The following is an 18174-nucleotide window of genomic DNA, read 5'->3' as shown; positions in this document are numbered from 1 at the left end:
GTGATTTGTGGGGAAATTCGTCATCAAACACTGAAAGTAATAATTTGTATTATTATTATATTATTTGTTATAATTATTTATATTTGTTTCAAATTTTATTATACCCGGGATGTCTACTAGACTCTTGTTTGCACAGATTTAAGTGAGTTGTTCCTAAGAATTGCAGGCCTACAATATAAAATGACAAATTTCCATGCAAAATAATGCTACCGCTTTCAGCACCTAAAATCTGACATAATCATACCGCCAGGGAGGTTAAGTTCCACTTTAACCTCCCTAGCGGTATGATTCTGTCTGGAATTTTGTTCCAAAAGCGGTACCATTTTTTTGTATGGAAATTTGGTGTTATTTATTGTAGGCCTGCAATTCTTAGTAATTACTTACTTAAACCTGACCAAAGAAGACTCTAGTAGACCTCTCAGATGTAATAACGTTCGAAAAAATAAAATCATGAGTTATAATCTAATAAATAATATCATTTTATTCAGTAATGTAATAAATAATGCAATTTGTCAAACAGAAGAAAATTCAGTAATAAATAATGCAATTTGTCAAACAGAAGAAAATTCAGTAAACATCCTGGGTGTGGTAAATTTTGAAACATGGGACTGCACATAGACCAACGTCACAATCAGAGCAATAGAACCTTGTTTCCTTTCGGACTTTTTTTCCATTCCCATCTCGCTTTGAGCAGCAAACTACACACATTCTTGTAGGTGCTGCCTTTTTTGCGCTTGGCGGGATGTAATCCGTAAAGTGACGACCAGTCAGCCTCTCTGGGTTTACAATGTCAACAGCGCGACGTCCAGATCTGTTCACGGCCACTGATGGCGTTTGGTAGTTCAAAAAAATTTGCTCCACCACCTTCCAGATGAAGTCGGAGTGAACAAGAGGCTTGTCACTCCTTCCCTTGTGCAGTATATAGGCATTCCACATACATTGTTCCAGGAGATGCCTGAATATTTTTTTATAGTATTTTTTTTGTTGCTTCCGCATAGCTGGATAGAAGGTCATCGCCTGATCGGCTCTATCGACTCCTCCCATGGTGTTGTTGTAATCGATCACAAGTTGTGGCTTTTTGACATCTTTCCCACCTCTTGTGTGGACCATGGCAGTGGAGGTGGTATGTACTGTACTCATTAGGCACACGTCTTTTTTGTCACGCCAACGCATTGCCATCATCTTTCCTTTCTGCCAGGCCACCATTTCTCCTGTTTTCAGTTTTTTCTTGGAAAACATACATGGCAGGTCACGTCGGTTGGCTCTAGCGGTTCCATATGCGTCAGTCTTGTTTTTTAGTAGAAACTCGTACAGCTCAGGCGACGTGTAAAAGTTGTCGGTTGTTACACAATACCCCTGATTGAGCAATGGTTCAAGCAATGAAAGGACTGATGACGTTGCCATCCCATAGTCGCTGTACCTGGGGTTGAATTGTGTTCCTTTGCCGGTGTATATGATGGAATTCCATATATAGCCAGTTGTAGACTCGCAGAGCATATAGGATTTTATTCCAAACCGCGCTCTCTTGGATGCGATGTATTGAATCCAGCTGAGGCGTCCTTTGTAAGCCATCAGACTTTCATCAATGCTGATGTCACGGTCTGGGACATAGGCCTGCTGGAAATTTGTTATAATCATTTGGAATACTTCCCAGATTTTCTTCAGTTTGGGCGCTGGATGTGTGGCTTCGTCAAAGTCCTCATTGTTGGTGAAGTGTAGATTCTTCATTATGAGGGAAAATCGGTACTCGGACATGATGGTGCCAAAAAATGGGGTTGCCAGCAATTTATTTTTAGTCCAGTACCATCTCTGCAGGGGTTTACCCACCACCCCTTGGAGAAGTATTAGCCCCAGAAATTTCCATATGTCCTCCTTACTCACAGGTTCCCATTTTCTGGATCTGGAAAACTTGCTGTGCAGAGTAGTGGATTGCTGCTCTTTGTAGCGGTTTGTCTCCGTGACAATCTTTTCAATGACGTCATCTGTCAGAAATAATTTTAGGTACGCCAAAGGATCATTGTGATCAACTTCTACCTTCATCCCAGGCGATCCTGTAAACGGGAATCTTGGCGGTGGTACTGCATCCATACCGCAATCAATAGGGCACCAAGTGCGCACCTCACTGAGCTCAAGTGGAGATTCGTCGCTGTCGCTACTTCTCTGGTCAGAGTCGGAGTCGTATGACGAATCTTGCCACGAATCGCTATCGCTGTCGCTCAATTCTGCGAGGAATAAGGAATAAGCTGTCACTTATCTGATCCAAAGCCGCTTTGGAGGTGCTAAAGTGACGCTTTGATGCCATTTTATTTTTTTTGGTTAGATAAAACAGCAAAAAGGGCAGCCAGGGCAGTGTAGAATAATCTGAGGTGAAATCTGAGGTGATACAGTGAAATCCTGTCAGATTACACTGTATCATGTAACTTTATGTGTGTGTTTTACTTTTTTACATTGTAACATTGTAACTTTTTTGAATCTCCCGCCCACTTCCGCCACTGTGAGGCGCTGCGGTTCACAGAGACGGAAGAGAGAGGAGACATCAGAGAAGACATCAGCGGGGCTCTCACCGGGATTAGGTAAGAACACCGCTGCGCTCACTCTGCAATACATTCTGCCGGGGCTCTCACCGGCGATCACAGCGGGAAACCCCGCTGGATCGCCGGGATGTCACCACACCACCGCTGCGCTCACTCTGCATTTCCCCTGACTCATCTGACCGGCGATCCAGCGGGAAACCCCGCTGGATCGCCGGGATGTTTAGCCACCGCTGCGCTCACTCTGCATCCCCCCCAGCGGGACTAGTCTGACCGGCGATCCAGCGGGAAACCCCCGCCGGATCGCCAGGAATTTTTGGGGGAAAAAAAAAATGCACCCCGAGCGTGACTCGGGGTTACCGCTTCTGGCACTGAATGTTAACCCCGAGTCACGCTCGGGAATACCGCCAGGGAGGTTAAGGATGTAATAATTATTAAAGGGCTGATCTGCATTTGTATTTTTGTAGTATTTATCTTTCTAGTTTTAAGCTACAAATTTAAGCCCAACTCCCAACACCATTTTTAAACCTAAAACAGATTGGCAATCTGGGTAATCTTGCTTCTACCATATGTCAGAGGGTCAAATCTATGTCTATGGCTAATGTGGGCCACTTATGGTTGTTATTCAATAACCAAGTTTGTTATAACAATCAATATGCTTGTATAACCTTTATATGTCCTAATTAAACTGAGCCAAGTATACAACAATTCTCACAATACACCCCAGTAGACAGCAGATGGTGCTGTACGTCTATGCTTACCTCAAACTGATAATGCAGCAGCTAGGGTTCTAATAAGCTTTCACATGAAATGTTGTTTTGTCAAGCAATAAAGCTTATTTTCTTCAAAGGAAAAAAATAATCCAATTACTGGTTAATCAAAAGAGGCAGACTGTTCGCACATGTGGTGATTATGTACTCTTACGAATAATATTTCAAGAGCAGTTTTATTTGTGGTGTGCTGATTGTTCATATTCTGTAGGTATAGTTGAAGCTGCCGTATTTGCTGTAAAGCAGCAGGCTTAATTTGGCATAAGGTACAGAAAATCAATGCTACTTTTGTGCTACTTTTGTGCTTTTCCAAACATTTAATAATTTAATAGAAAAAAAAAAAAAAGGTAACGTCAAACTTTTTTTTGAAGCTCTTATGAAGTTATTTCTCAATCACGCTGTGGTGTAATTTTAAGTAACTATTATGTTATTGGCATAACGCCCACACATTCTGTATTACTTAATGGAGTACACCAAATTATTTTCAGCAGCCCCTGCAATGTAAGGAGCGAGTAATCTGATGTCGCCACAAAAGAAACGCTAGGAACTAGTTTACCTGCCAGTATATTTGTTTTGGTGATTATGGAAGGAAATCCTGATACAATCTTGATACAATTTCTCAAGTTGTTGCGACCCCAACAGTGGCCCGGATAAGAGATCTGCGCATTATTTACGGAGGCGCAGGGCAACGATTTTGCCCTGCGCCCCCGCAAATTTGCTCTGCTGCCCTTGATTCACGGAGCAGAAGCTCCGTGAATTGCGCGGGCGCGCCGGCAAAATTGCCCGGCGCTAGAGCACGCAATTTAAATGATCCCGTAGGGGGCGGGAATCATTTAAATTAGGCGCGCTCCCGCGCCGAGCGTAGAGCGCATGCTCCGTCGGGAAACTTTCCCGACGTGCATTGCGGCAAATGACGTCGCAAGGACGTCATTTGCTTCCAAGTGAACGTGAATGGCGTCCAGCGCCATTCATGAATCACTTACGCAAACGACGTGAAATTCAAATTTCGCGACGCGGGAACGACTGGTATACTTTAGCATTGGCTACCCCTACTATTAGAAGGGGCAGCCTTACGCTAAACACGCCGTACGGAAACAACGTAACTTGCGTACGCAGGGCTCGCGCAACATTGTGAATCGGTGTTAGTATGCAATTTGCATACTATACACTGAGCACAATGGGAGCGCCCCCTAGCGGTCATCGCAAGAATGCAGCCTAAAATATGCGGATTTTAGGCTGCAGTCGGCGTTACGATGTTCCTGAATCAGGAGCATTCGTAACGCCGGAGCAAGTAAGCAATTGCGCTGTGTAACCTATGGTTACACAGGCGCAATTGCTTCTTGAATCTGGGCCAGTAGAATTATTTTCGTAGTGTGGGTTGTCGGCACCCAAGGCAAAACAAGTAATTTGCGCCCCTAACATTTCCTGCTCCCTGAGTCCCTTCCACTCGTACAGTATTAAAACCCCTTATGGTACATTTTAGGATGTACTACTCTTTCTCTTTGTTCTTATTTCTTTCCCTTTCATCTTTCTCTATCCTAATTTCTTGTCCCCCCCCCCCCATCCCTCTCTTCTTTGTTCATCCCCCTCTTTTCCTCTCCTTTTCATGTATTCTCTATTTTTATTTCTTCTCTTACTCCTTGGTGGGGAGGAGGGGGGAATAAGATGAGTGGCAGTGCTGGCGGGGGTTTTTAGATGACTGGCAGTGCTGGTGGAGGGAATGAGATGAGTGGCAGTGCTGGTGGGGGGAGTTGGAACGAGTGGCAATGCTAGGGGGGAGTTCTGATCGGCCAACTTAGGTGCTCTTGATCAAGGTTATCTGCTGATTTGAGAACTGTAGTGGGGACTTTTAATGGCAACTATAATCACAGGTAGTGTTACTCACGGTGTCTCCGACTTTGAGGTGTCTTATAGCAGTGACACCTGTGCAGTGCCGGCCCAAGACATTGTGCTGCCTGGTACCAAGAATGAAATGCTGCCCCCCCAAAAAAAAATCACGCCCAACAAAATGCACCCATATCCATTATTTTATATCATGGTAACTAAAGTGGACCTGTCATAGCTCTATACATGTATATAGGAGTATAAAGAGGACCTGTCATGGCTCTATGCATGTATGTAGGAGTATAAAGAGGACCTGTCATGGCTCTATGCATGTATGTAGGAGTATAAAGAGGACCTACCATGGCTCTATACATATATATAGGAGTATAAAAGGACCTGTGCAGGGCCGGCGGCCGCAATGTCAGCTGGCCACCCGCGATCAATCCACAGAGAGCCAGAAAGGGGATCTGTCTATGTAAACAGACAGATCCCCATTCTGACAGGGTAGGAGAGACAAATGTGCGGTTCCTAGTGATTAGGAACAGAGATCTCTCTCCTCCTCCAGTCAATCCCATCACTCCAGTTAGAAACACCTCCCAGGGAACACATTTAACCCCTTCCCTGACAGTGACATTTACACAGTAATCAGTGCAATTTTATAGCACAGATCGCTGTATAGATGTCACTGGTCCCAAAAATGTGTCAGAAGTGTCCAATCTGTCCACCGCAATCGCAGTCACAGTCTCGCTAAAAATTGCAGATCACTGCCATTACTAGTAAAAAAATGAATAATATAAATTCTTGAAGTGCATTATATCTATTATTACATTGTTATATAAAATAAAAAAGTTCAACTCGCTGTAATGCAGAATCAGTGGGAGCGCCGAGCGTGTCACTTGCCACGTCACCTGCCTTCAGATGTGGATTGTCACTTGCCGCGTCACCTGCCACACATTGCGGATTGTCACTTGCCACCTCACTTGCCACACATTACGAATTGTCACTTGTCACATATTGTCACTTGCCATGATGTCACCTGCCACAGGTAGCGGATTGCCACTTCCTGAGTAAAGGCAGGCAGCAGAGAGATAATGTAATCTCTCTGCTGTCCGCACAGGGGGGGGGTGTGTGTTTGTGGCGATCGCCGGCTTCGTATGCATTGTCTGACAGCCCTTCCTCTAGCAGCTGAAAGCTGAAGGGAGCAGAACGGGCGGGCGGCAATCAGGGCTGGTGCAAGGATTTTTGACACCCTAGGTGAAACCTCATTTTGCCGCCCCCCCATTGGATCACCCCTGACTCCACCCCCTTTGCCCTGTCCATGTAAACGGTGGGCTAGGGTACTATACGGTCAGTTCCCCCTGTACCCCCCCAAATCAGTTTCTCTCTGTATCCCCCCCCACACACATTAGTTCACCTCTGTACCCCCCAATCAGTTCCCCTATGTACCCCCCCAGATCAGTTCCTCTCTGTACCCCCCCCACACACATTAGTTCACCTCTGTATCCCCCCAAATAAGTTCCCCCCCTGTACCCCCCCAAATCAGTTTCTCTCTGTACCCCTCCCCCCACATTAGTTCACCTCTGTACCCCCCAAATCAGTTCCTCTCTGTACCCCCCCCCCACATTAATTCATTAGTTCACCTCTGTCCCCCCCAAATCAGTTCCCCCCTTTTCCCCCTCCCAAATCAGTTTATCTCTGTACCTCCCCCCACTCTCACACACACATTAGTTCCCCTCTGTACCCTCATGCACTTGACAACGGCGGAGAGAGAGCAACGCTGCTGACTGTCCTCCCACCACAGATCACCGACAGTCCAGGAAGAGGGAGGGGAAATCGCGGCAAGCCCAGACCTAACATGCAGGGCTTCCTTCTCGGGCTGCTTCCATATGCAGTACTCCGGCCGTCTGCTCTGTGTCCCGGCTCTCTCTATCCCCTCCTCTTCTCACTGCAGCCGCTTGGGCAGCATTGCAGGTTGGGGACAGAGCTCTAGAAAACAGGCTGGCAGAACAGGGGATGGAGAGGTGGCCGGCAATTAGCCTCACACAGTGGAGTGTGACGGCGGGTGGCAATTTGATCGACAGTGGAGCGGGAAGCGGAGCTGGCGGACGGCAATTTGATCAACAGTGAAGCTGGAGCGGGAAGCGGAGCTGGCAGGCGGCAATTTGATCGACAGTGGAGGGGGAAGTGGAGCCGCCCCCTTGAAAGTGCTGCCTGGTACCATGGTAGGGCCGGCCCTGCACCTGTGCTGAAATCAGGAGATAGGGTCTCCTCCAGCCCCTCCCACTTCACATAGATCACTAGTCAGCTGACCTCTAGTCTTTGCCCCCCCGCCATGCCATGAAATGAATGGGTGGACGCAAAGAGGGTGAGTGGGAGGCTGCAGGCTCCAAGAACAGCCCAGCTGTGTGGCCACAGGCTCCAGGGACAGCCCTGCTGGGCAGCAGCAAAAAGGCTGGGAGAGTGGTGCGGGCTTCAGGAACAGCCCAGGATTTGGTGACCCCTGGCAAGTCATCATTTGATCCCCGAGGGGGTCCCGACCCCCAGATTGAGAACCACTGTTCTAGTGTGAGTTAACCTGTTAGGGCTCATGCACACTGCATCTCAATGAAGCTCAAAGAAGCTGCTCCTACAGGCTTTAGAGCTTTTTTGAGGCTTTAATTTTTTTCTGCCTGGAAACACCCCTCCGTGTTGGCCAATGTGTGTTGTTGTATGTTGTGTATGGTGTTTTCAAGAGTTTACAGGCAGAAAAAATACCTACCAAACTCGTGTTTTTGAGAGGAGCTTTCAAGCAGAAAAAGATGCCTAAGCACCCAAAGATGTGTGAAAAAGCATGAAAAAGCATGATGAAGCGCAAAACAGCTTAAAAAAGAACGAAAAATTGAGGGCTGTGGAAATTAACGATTAATTCCTCGATTAATCGTTAATTTTTTGATCGATCAAGGTATGTCTGCTTGGGGAGATGTCTATCTATTACAGTGGGGGAGATTGTGGATATTACAGTGAGGAGATTGCGGATATTACAGTGGGGAGATTGTGGATATTACAGTGGGGGAGATGACGTGGGTATATTACAGTGGGGGAGATCGCGTGGATATATTACAGTGGGGGAGATTGTGGATATTACAATTTTCTTTTATAATTAATTGAAATGAGTCGATTAACCGATTAAAAAAATCGATTAATCGAACATGAACATTTTAATGAGCAACAGCCCTAGAAAAAATACAACAAAAAATTAGCCGAGGGGAGGGTTTGTGAGAAAAAAAGCCTATACTTACAAAAGCTTGAAAAAGCTAAAAAAGCAATAAAATGCACAGAAGAGCACAAAAAAGCACTAAAACTAAATTAAAATATTAAAACTGCAATCAGACCCCTAACTTCACCAAGCACTACAAGCCAAGAATACTAACCACTCAGCCATTTCATCAACAGTCTAGTACCTGTAATATTGTAGTTTGCCACGTGTATTGTACTAATTAGCCTGCACACAGTAATGTGTAATGATTTGATCCAGACAGATGATGTATCGGATAACGTTGCCCTGTATGCCCTGAGCTGGATGTTAGGATGCTGGCAGCTGGGCTACACAGCCTCATTGGTTGTTAGAGTATAGGCAGTCACCAAGGTATACATATATATACTGCATATATTTAGTCAGGTTGAAAAATAATCCATCTAGTCCAACCAATGAAAAAAATTACAATTAGAATAAATAAATAGAGCATCTCCATATACAGAATCTTATACCTACAATGAATCCAAGGAAGTGCAAGAAAACTCTATAAAGCATGGTCCAATTTGCACCCAGAAGACAAGCAGATATCCCTTGAATCAGCTACCCCTTGTGCTACTACCATTACTGGGGGTAAAAATTATCGCACCAGCCAAGCAGATACTGGCTGGAAAAAACGCCCAGAGGCGATTCAGTTCGCATGCGTTGCGCTATACAAGTCATTCATTCACTACCTCATGCACACTGGACGTTAAAATAAGTTGATAAAAATGCCAGTAGCTTTGCAGTGAGTTTTTCAACTTTTTTCAACGTTTTTGCAATAGCCTTTTTTAGCGTTTATTAGCGTTTTTCTGCGTTAGCGTTTTTTAGGGTGTTTTTTTTTAAAGAATTTTTTTATATATATTTTTTTTTCAATGGATCAAAAACATTAAAAAACGCTGGTGAGTGACGTTTTTGAGAGTTTATCAGCGTTTATTGACGTTCATCAGTGTTAGAGCATTTTTATAGGTGAAAAACGTCTCTCAGAACCAGAGTGCATGAGGCTTCAGGCCTCATGCACACTGGACTTTTTTGGACATTTTTACAGCAGCTGTTTTTGGCGGTAGATGTTTTTTTCTACAGTCAATAAACTCTCAATCATGTTATCCTATGTGTCCATGCATACATAGGCTGTTATCAGCAGTTTTGGGCAGTGGCGTTTTTGAGCAGTAAAAAAAAAAAAACTAGTGGGTTCTGAGAGATGTTTTTTAGCTGTAAAAACGCTGTAACGCTGATAAACGCAGATAAACGCTAAAAAATTTCACTCGCCAGCGTTTTTTAACGTTTTTTATCCATTGAAAAAAAAAATTCTAAAAGAAAAACGCCAAAAAATGCTGAAAAACGCTAATAAACGCTAAATAATGCTATTGAAAAAAACGTTGAATAAAGCTGAAAAACTCACTGCAAAGCTACTGGCGTTTCTATAACGTTATTTTAACGTCCAGTGTGCATGAGGCCTCAATGTTAGTATCCAGTTGTATTTTGTACATTTAAAAAGGCATCTAGCTCTTTTTATTAAAACTATTTACTGAGCTGGCCAGTGCTAATTCTTGAGGGAGTCTATTCCACATTTTCACAGCTCTCACTGTGAAGAAACTGTTCAGAATGTGGAGGGTAATCTCTTTTCCTCCAGGCATAAAGAGTGCCCTCTTCTCCTCTTTAATGATCTGAAAGTGGACAACTATACACGAGTTCGCTATATAGACCACTTATGTATTTATACTGTACATGTTAATCATATGCCCCTTTAATCCCCTCTTCCCAAGAGAGAATACATTTAGTTCCTTTAATCGTTCCTCATAGCTGAGCTCCTCCATGCCTCTAATCAATTTGGTTGCTCTTCTCTGCACTTTCTTCAGTTCCCGATATACTTTTTGTGAATTGGTACCCAAAAATGAACTGCATAATCCAGATGAGGTCTTACTATAGATTTGTACAGGGGAAAACTATATCTCTCTCTCTGGAGTCTATGGGGTTGATTTACTATAACTAGAGAGTGCAAAATATGGTGCAACTGTGCATAAAAACCAATAAGCCTCCAGGTTTTTTTTTTGTCAAAGCTTAATTGAACAAGCTAAAATTGGAAGCCAATTGGCTACTATGCACAGCTGCACTAGATTTTGCACTCTCCAGTTTTAGTAAATCAACCCCTATACCTCTTCTAATACAGGAAACCTAATTTGCAACATAGTTGCCCAATTAAATAATGCAATGATGTCAGCTTATGAGTTGGGGAAATCCAGTAAGGAAGTTATTCCACTGCATAGCTTGGTGCCATCTTCAAACACAGAAATTGTACTTTTAGTTCCAAACTCTATATCATTTATAAGTAGGTTAAACAGTAAAGGTCCCTATAATGAACCTTGTGATACACGTAGGGTTGCCACCTCATCCCTTTAAAACAGAACACATATGAATTACACAGGTTCTGAGGCTAATTTAATGCAGGTAAGGCACCAAATGAGTCTAATTACCACCTTAATTAGCCACAGAACCTGTGTAATTCATATGTGTTCTGTTTTAAAGGGATGAGGTGGCAACCCTAGATACACCACCAATAATCTGACTTAGACCATGGGTCTTAAACTGGCGACCCTCCAGCTGTTGCGAAACTACAAGTCCCATGAGGCATTGCAAGGGTGACAGATACAAGCATGACTCCCACAGGCAGAGACATGATGAGTAGTTTCCAACAGCTGGAGGGCTGCCAGTTTGAGACCCCTGCCTTTGACAATTTAGAGTATAAATCATTAGGTTGCAAGTTGCACTTCACTGTTGTACTTAAATATATATGCATTGTTACAAAGACATGTATACACAAACACAGATTTACACACTAGGGTTGTCCAGATACCGATACCAGTATCGGTATCGGGACCGATACCGAGTATTTGCGGGAGTACTCGTACTCGCGCAAATACCCCCGATACCTAAATAGAATACTTTCCCCCCCCGCCGCTGCCGCCGCATCGCGCCGCCGCATCGAGGGACATGGCTAGAGGGACATTGCTGCATATGTGAGGGACATGGCTAGAGGGACATTGCTGCATATGTGAGGGACATGGCTGCATATGTGAGGGACATGGCTAGAGGGACATGGCTGCATATGTGAGGGACATGGCTGCATATGTGAGGGACATGGCTAGAGGGACATGGCTGCATATGTGAGGGACATGGCTGCATATGTGAGGGACATGGCTGCATATGTGAGGGACATGGCTAGAGGGACATGGCTGCATATGTGAGGGACATGGCTAGAGGGACATTGCTGCATATGTGAGGGACATGGCTAGAGGGACATTGCTGCATATGTGAGGGACATGGCTAGAGGGACATTGCTGCATATGTGAGGGACATGGCTAGAGGGACATGGCTGCATATGTGAGGGACATGGCTGCATATGTGGGGGACATGGCTGCATATGGGGGGGACATGGCTGCATTTGGGGACACATTTAAAAAAAGTATCGGTATTCGGTATCGGCGACTACTTGAAAAAAAGTATCGGTACTTGTACTCGGTCCTAAAAAAGTGGTATCGGGACAACCCTATTACACACACATGGGTCCTACAAAATATTGCTGACTCCTAGAACCGTAACCTACAGTAATACTCTGTCCTTTCTTTGCATTACACCGCTATGAGATACAATAAAAACAGTAAGATTGGAGGCATTTCCAAGCAGCTGCTTAGATACCATGGTATTTTGTATTAGCTCCTTCTCTTATGTCTAGATTCCACACCCCCATACCACCCCTTATGCAGGCTGAACTTTCTTTCCTATTGTTTTGTGTTCATTTTTCATGTATTCGTCACAGAAAACATGTTCCATTTTTGTTGTCTATATTAGCTTTTCTACTTTTTTTTTACCCCTGAAGACCACTTCAAATAACTTTCATGTTCCAGGAAACCCTTGCTAAGATTAGCTCATCTAAGTCATTAGGAAAATGCCCCTTACATTGATGGTCAGTGGTTAGAATGTCACCATGTAACTAAAAAGACCATTGGTGTCATTCTACTAGCTCTGCCAAATGGTTAAAGACCTTGAAATATGCAAGTACCATCAGATAAGGGGGTCAGTCTGTCACTCTTCAAGGAACCACTAGCAACCTCTTGAGGAACCCTAGAGTTTCATGGAGCCCAGGTTAAGAATGGCTGGTCTATATTATTTTTGCTTGTACCACTTACTTTGCCCAAAAAAACTTTGAAAACATACTAGGCTCAAAATCTGTCTGACTCTTGCTAAGTCAAATAAAATGTTACTTCGGTTTAGGATTTATTACAATTAAAAAAACTCAAACCGCAATACAACATGCATTCACATTAATTAACTGAGTAACGATTATGAGGCCTCGTACACACGACCGAACATGTCCGCTGAAACTGGTCCGCGGACCAGTTTCCGCGGACATGTTCGGTCGTCTGTCCGCCCGAACGGACCGTTTTCCAGCGGACATTTGTCCAGCCGACTGTTTTCCGGCGGACAAAAATTTCTTAGCATGCTAAGAAACTTGTCCGCTGGAACAATGTCCGCTGGACATGTCCGATGGTCAGTATGACCGATCGGACATGTCCGCTGGCCCGAGAACCCGCGCATGACGTCGAAGTGATTAGACGCATGCGTGGAAGCATTTAACTTCCAGGTTCGCGCACGTCGCCGCGTCAGCGTCGCCGTCACGTCATCGTCACGTCACCGCGTATTCTGTCCGCGCGGATTTTGGTTTGATGGTGTGTACAACCATCAGACCAAAATCTCCGAGCGGACATGTCCGATGAAAACGGTCCGCGGACCGTTTTCATCGGACAGATCCGGTCGTGTGTACGAGGCCTTAGAGTACAAAGACTTCCATTTTTTAGCTCGGGACCGGAAAGTGAAGTCACTTGGCTCTGCCCAAACGTGTATGGCCTAAGAATGCCAGTATCTGACTGTGTTTGGCTAGCTTTATGTACATACCTACTCTGTATTCAAGTATTTCACGTGGCCCAATAAATGGCATATATATTCACAACAATTACAACATATAATGGAATCAACATATTCTTTTAAATCTTGTTCTGTGGCATATATTGGTAAATGCAGCAGTTAGGCTGCGGAGAAAGGCAAGAACATAGTGGTGAATGAATTATTTGTTTTCCAGAATCCCACCTTACAGTCCAGCAATAGCGTAACATTTACCTTCAAATCCATTCACTGGAGTTGTAACATAGTATGCTATTTGCACACTGCCCCTGCCATTTACTTTGAATCAAGCCAACATTAACAGGAAATCCTAATAGGTTCTATGAATATACACTGTATATGGCCAAAACAAAGTCAACATGTTCCTGTTATAGCTTCTGTAAAAGTACATTTTATCATAATTTAATAAAAAAAAGCTCTACTATTAGTTCTCATCTGAGATTTACAGTACTAGAACTGAAAGAGATTTATAGGGAATTTATGGTTTATTTTTCCAAAATTAGCAGTTAGTGAACACATATCTTATATCTTGTATGATTTTTATAGTCAACACATTTGTCGTATTATATATTTCATGGAAATATTTGTTTTACAAATAACTATGAATGTTGTAAAATTACAGAAAAGTACAACAGTAGTTGTAAACCCTAGATACATTGCATTTAGGTCACTAAAACACTGAATAGCATAAAACAATTGCCAATTTTAAAATCAACTCCTGTGTTGTTCTTTCATTCTGTGTTTCATCTCAGTGCTGCTTATTATTGGTGGACGAATCTGCTTGGGTTCGATTCGCCAAGGATTCGAAGAGCAAATCTTGTTAATTTCTGACCATATTTAGAGTTAATAGGCAAACTGCTGTCAAAAAAGCATGAGACGCTGGGCGAAACAAAAACCCACCTAACAGCTGGGAGAGGGTCTTTTTATGCAGTTTGGAGGGCAACATAAAAAATACACAAATCCTTTAAATAACATGATTTGGGGATGCTTTATAGATGTATGTGGTTTTATGCAGCAGTGTGATTTCCAGGGTCAGTCTCAGCATCAAAGTATTTTGGCAGAGCATAATAGGATGCGATTTATTTTTCTTTTAGAATTACATAGTTACATAGTTAGTCAGGTTGAAAAAGTCCATCTAGTTCAACCATAAAGTAAATGGCCTCCCCTCTCCACTGAACAAAAGGAGATTAGTCCTTACAGCAGCCATCTTTTTGTAGCCCACCTGAAGTTCTCTCACACTGACAGAACAAACTACCTGGCCATAGTGATACACTACGGGCGCTGGACGGAAGCTGTTTGGATAGACGTGGGGCCTCCATAGGGCACTGTGTCCGGCGCCCGAACACAGTGCACTTAAGGACCTTTTTTTTAATAATCCATGTTTAAAAATGTTTTTTTTTTGTGACTGCCTAGGGGGGACTGCCTTGGTGGGCCCGGGCACCCCCTATTTGTTGAAGACAGTCAGCCAGTCCAAGACTGTGGAAACCTTAGGATTTTTTAGCAATAGAATAGTTTCCTTTATAAACTCACACTACTTTGTGTAAATATGAAGGTGACTTAAAACCTTCTTGACTTGTTCCTCCAAGGAGGGAGAGAAAATCATTTTGTTGTCCAGATATATCCATAATTTTTTTTAATGAAATCTATGAAGATGTTGTTCACAAAATGGAACGTTGCAGGGGCATTTCGGAGCTCAAAATACATGGTATATTTGAAGTACCCAAATTGATTGTGAAAAGTCTTCCACTCATCTCCCTCCTAAATTCTTACAGGTTTGTTGGCTCTTCACAATTCAAGTCTGGTAAAAACCTCAGCAGACTACAATCTTTGGAATAGCTCAGGTAGTAATGGAAGTGGGTAGCGGATCTTTACTTTTACTTTGTTAAGAGCCCAATAGTCAATATAAGGTGGAAAAGAGTGGTTTTTATTTTCCACAAAGAATATGCCTGCTCTCACATGAAAAGTGGATGGATTATTAAAGCGGTTGTAAACTGCGGATGTTAAAGGGAAGTCACTGCTGAGAGGGCTGACCTGTTTCCCCTTTCTTTCTACCAGGTTTGCAAGCCGCGATGACGTCACTCCCACGCATGCACACGAGCCCTGGGTTCTGGCGTGAAGGTCTGAAGTTCCGACAAGGTATTCCAGACCTTTAGGGCCAGATTCTCAGAAGAGATACGACGGCGTATTTTCAGATATCTATGCGCCTGATTCTTAGAATCAGTTACGCATAGATTTCCCTTAGATCCGACAGGCGTAAGTCCCTTACGCCGTCGGATCGTAACTGCATATTTACGCTGGCCGCTAGGGGCGTGTACGCTGATTTACGCATCAAAATATGTAAATCAGCTAGATACGCGAATTCACGAACGTACGCCCAGGCGACGCAGTACAGTTACACCGTTTATGTTAGGCTTTTCCCGGCGTAAAGTTACCCCTGCTATATGGTGGCGTAAGTGCGGCGTACCAATGTTAAGTATGGCCGTCGTCCCCGCGACGAAATTTGAACATTTTACGTTGTTTGCGTAACTCGTCCGTGAATGGGGCTGGACGAAATTTACGTTCACGTCAAAACCAATATGTCTATGCGGCGTATTAGGAGCAATGCACACTGGGATATTTCCACGGACGGCACATGCGCCGTTCGTGAAAAACATCAATCACGTCGGGTCACAGAACATTAACATAAAACACGCCCCCCTGTCCCACATTTGAATTAGGCGGGCTTACGCCGGCCGATTTACGCTACGCCGCTGCAACTTACGGAGCAAGTGCACTTGCCCGTCTAAATTGCGGAGGCGTAACGTAAACAGATACGTTATGCCCGCACAAAGTTACGTGCTCCTATGAGAATCTGGCCCTTAAACCCCCCTCCCCCCCAATATATTCACCCTGGCTGCATGCAGGGTGAATATCTCCTAAATGGTGCACATTTAGGAGATATTCATTTTACCTACAGGTAAGCCTTATTATAGGCTTACCTGTAGGTGAAAATGACCAAGTGATGTTTACAACCGCTTTAAGCCCTTTTTTAGATATTCTCATTGATATGGTCCTTAAGAGTTGCAAGTTCAGGTTAAGATAAACAGTAGATTTGGCTGAATTAAATCTCAGGTATAAGTTATGATTCTGACCCGTTCTTGTTGAATACATCTGAGTAGTCATAGTAAATAAGTGGGATATTCTTTCTTCCATATATCCACACAGAGGAGGCTCCCATGGTTGACCAGACTGAACTGTCAACATTTATCTATAGAAAACTATATCTCTCTGGAGAACTAACTGATATTTGGATTGTGGACCTGTAGTCAGGGCATACTAAGGATAGCATGGAACAAATGGTATGATATCTAGGCTACTGAATTGATGACCTGGGGAAATAGTTGTGTGGTGCAGAAAAGTCTCTTGTGTTACTAGTCCCAATTTTTTCACAGATCTGTTAACCAGCCAAATAAGAAGAGATTGAGCCTTGATGCAGAGGTGTAGTGTTCTGTTTTAGCTACCGCTTTATTCTATTGAGCATATCTCCTAGACCCAGTCTGTATGGAAGGTATTGCAACCTACTGAGATGAAAGAATCCACAGGCAGTATCTATATCATCAAAAATACCCACTGTGCACCATAAGGCAAAGGCAAAACTAATCGAGGACCATGTGGAATCAGGGAGTGTCTAACTAATGGCTGTGTCATCATGTAGCACAGAACAGGCAGGGTAGAAACAATGGACTCTACTAAGACATAAAACATGGTAATAATCAACAATAAAGCAGGCTGTAGGAGGCAGCACAGATATATTATCTGGGCAAGATCAGCATCCAAAAACACACACAGACTTCAGAATAAAAGACAGACAGTACTTCAGTTGTTGTTTGGGGTCTAGCAGAGACAAAGGAATGAAAAAGGGGTCACAATATGTGGCCACTTTCCTGGGATTGCGGCCTCCCCAGCTTTGGTTAGCAGGGCTAGTTAGTTAGTTTAGTAGGGGTTAACGCGGCAGCTGGGGCAATCAGCTGCAAGGGAGCTAGCAGGAAGAGCCAATAGGCTCACAGGGAATGTGCTGGAAGCCTGGGTGAGTTTATTTAAGGAGCAGCTGGCTCCGGGGCTCTTCCTCTGGCCCGGTGGACGTGGAAGAACCATGAACTCCCAGGAACTCCTCGGCGAATGCAGTATGTCACAGCCCTTACCTATGGAAGACCTGGTGCGTCAGCTAATGGAGAGAGCGGGCGGAGCAGGAGGAGAGGCTTGGCTACGTCAGTGTCTATCAGCAGCCGCGGGAGAGGAGTCGCAGAATGCGGCGTTGAGCACCATGGGCGTGGCAGAGGAAGGTGTGCTGGCAGGGAGTGACAGCTCGGAACGGGGGTCTCCCGCACCCGCCCCCCTGCGGAGAGGAAGACGGAGCGTGCCGCCCGAGAGATACAGCCAGCAAGTGTCGGCAGCTGTAGTGTCGTCTCCGCCTCAACGACAGACAGCAGAAGAAGAGGCGGGTGGAAGCAAGAGGAGCGGAGGTGGGAAGAAACGGAGAGCGGCGTCCCAGTCCCCAGCAAAGAGAGGTGGGCAGCGAGGTCAAGGCAAGAAGAACGTGCAGGTCTCCAGAGGTCGCCAGCCTGCGGCGCAGGCTCCCAGTCAGCAGCAGGTTCCCCAGAGCTGGGGAGCACACACAGCGGTGCCGCAACAGGCATCAGGGACACAGGCAGCGCAGCTTCAAGCACCTGCGGCGTTGCTGGAGCAAGCGGCTCAGCAACATGTACCACAATCACAACCAGTTGGTGAGTTAAGCCAGTTGAATATTTTATCTGGGCTTGTGGGATCTCTGTCTGGTTTA

The 18174-nt window shown here is 44.5% G+C and overlaps 1 protein-coding gene across 1 annotated transcript; it reads right to left on the bottom strand.

Moving 5' to 3' along the window:
• Nucleotides 1-567: 567 nt before the first annotated feature.
• On the bottom strand, nucleotides 568-16517 carry LOC120933035 (piggyBac transposable element-derived protein 4-like). The gene is made up of 2 exons (XM_040346020.1): nucleotides 16334-16517; nucleotides 568-2222 (listed from the first exon to the last, which is right to left on the bottom strand). Exons 1-2 carry the CDS (start codon nucleotides 16515-16517, stop codon nucleotides 568-570), a joined length of 1839 nt encoding a protein of 612 aa, XP_040201954.1.
• Between the last annotated feature and the right edge of the window lie 1657 nt (nucleotides 16518-18174).

The sequence above is a fragment of the Rana temporaria genome, chromosome 1 (assembly GCF_905171775.1).
Source record: "Rana temporaria chromosome 1, aRanTem1.1, whole genome shotgun sequence".
Classification (NCBI taxonomy): domain Eukaryota; kingdom Metazoa; phylum Chordata; class Amphibia; order Anura; family Ranidae; genus Rana; species Rana temporaria.
Note: the sequence above shows the minus strand (reverse complement) of the source record. Positions and strands in the feature narration are given on the sequence as shown.

Bases quoted from the DNA above. Each gene is read 5' to 3' on its own strand.
- LOC120933035 (XM_040346020.1), bottom strand. From the start codon at position 16,517: ATGACTACTCAGATGTATTCAACAAGAACGGGTCAGAATCATAACTTA. The intron at 2,223-16,333 runs GTAAGCCTATAA...TATTCCTCGCAG, and splicing joins TTGGTCATTTTCACCTACAG to AATTGAGCGACAGCGATAGC.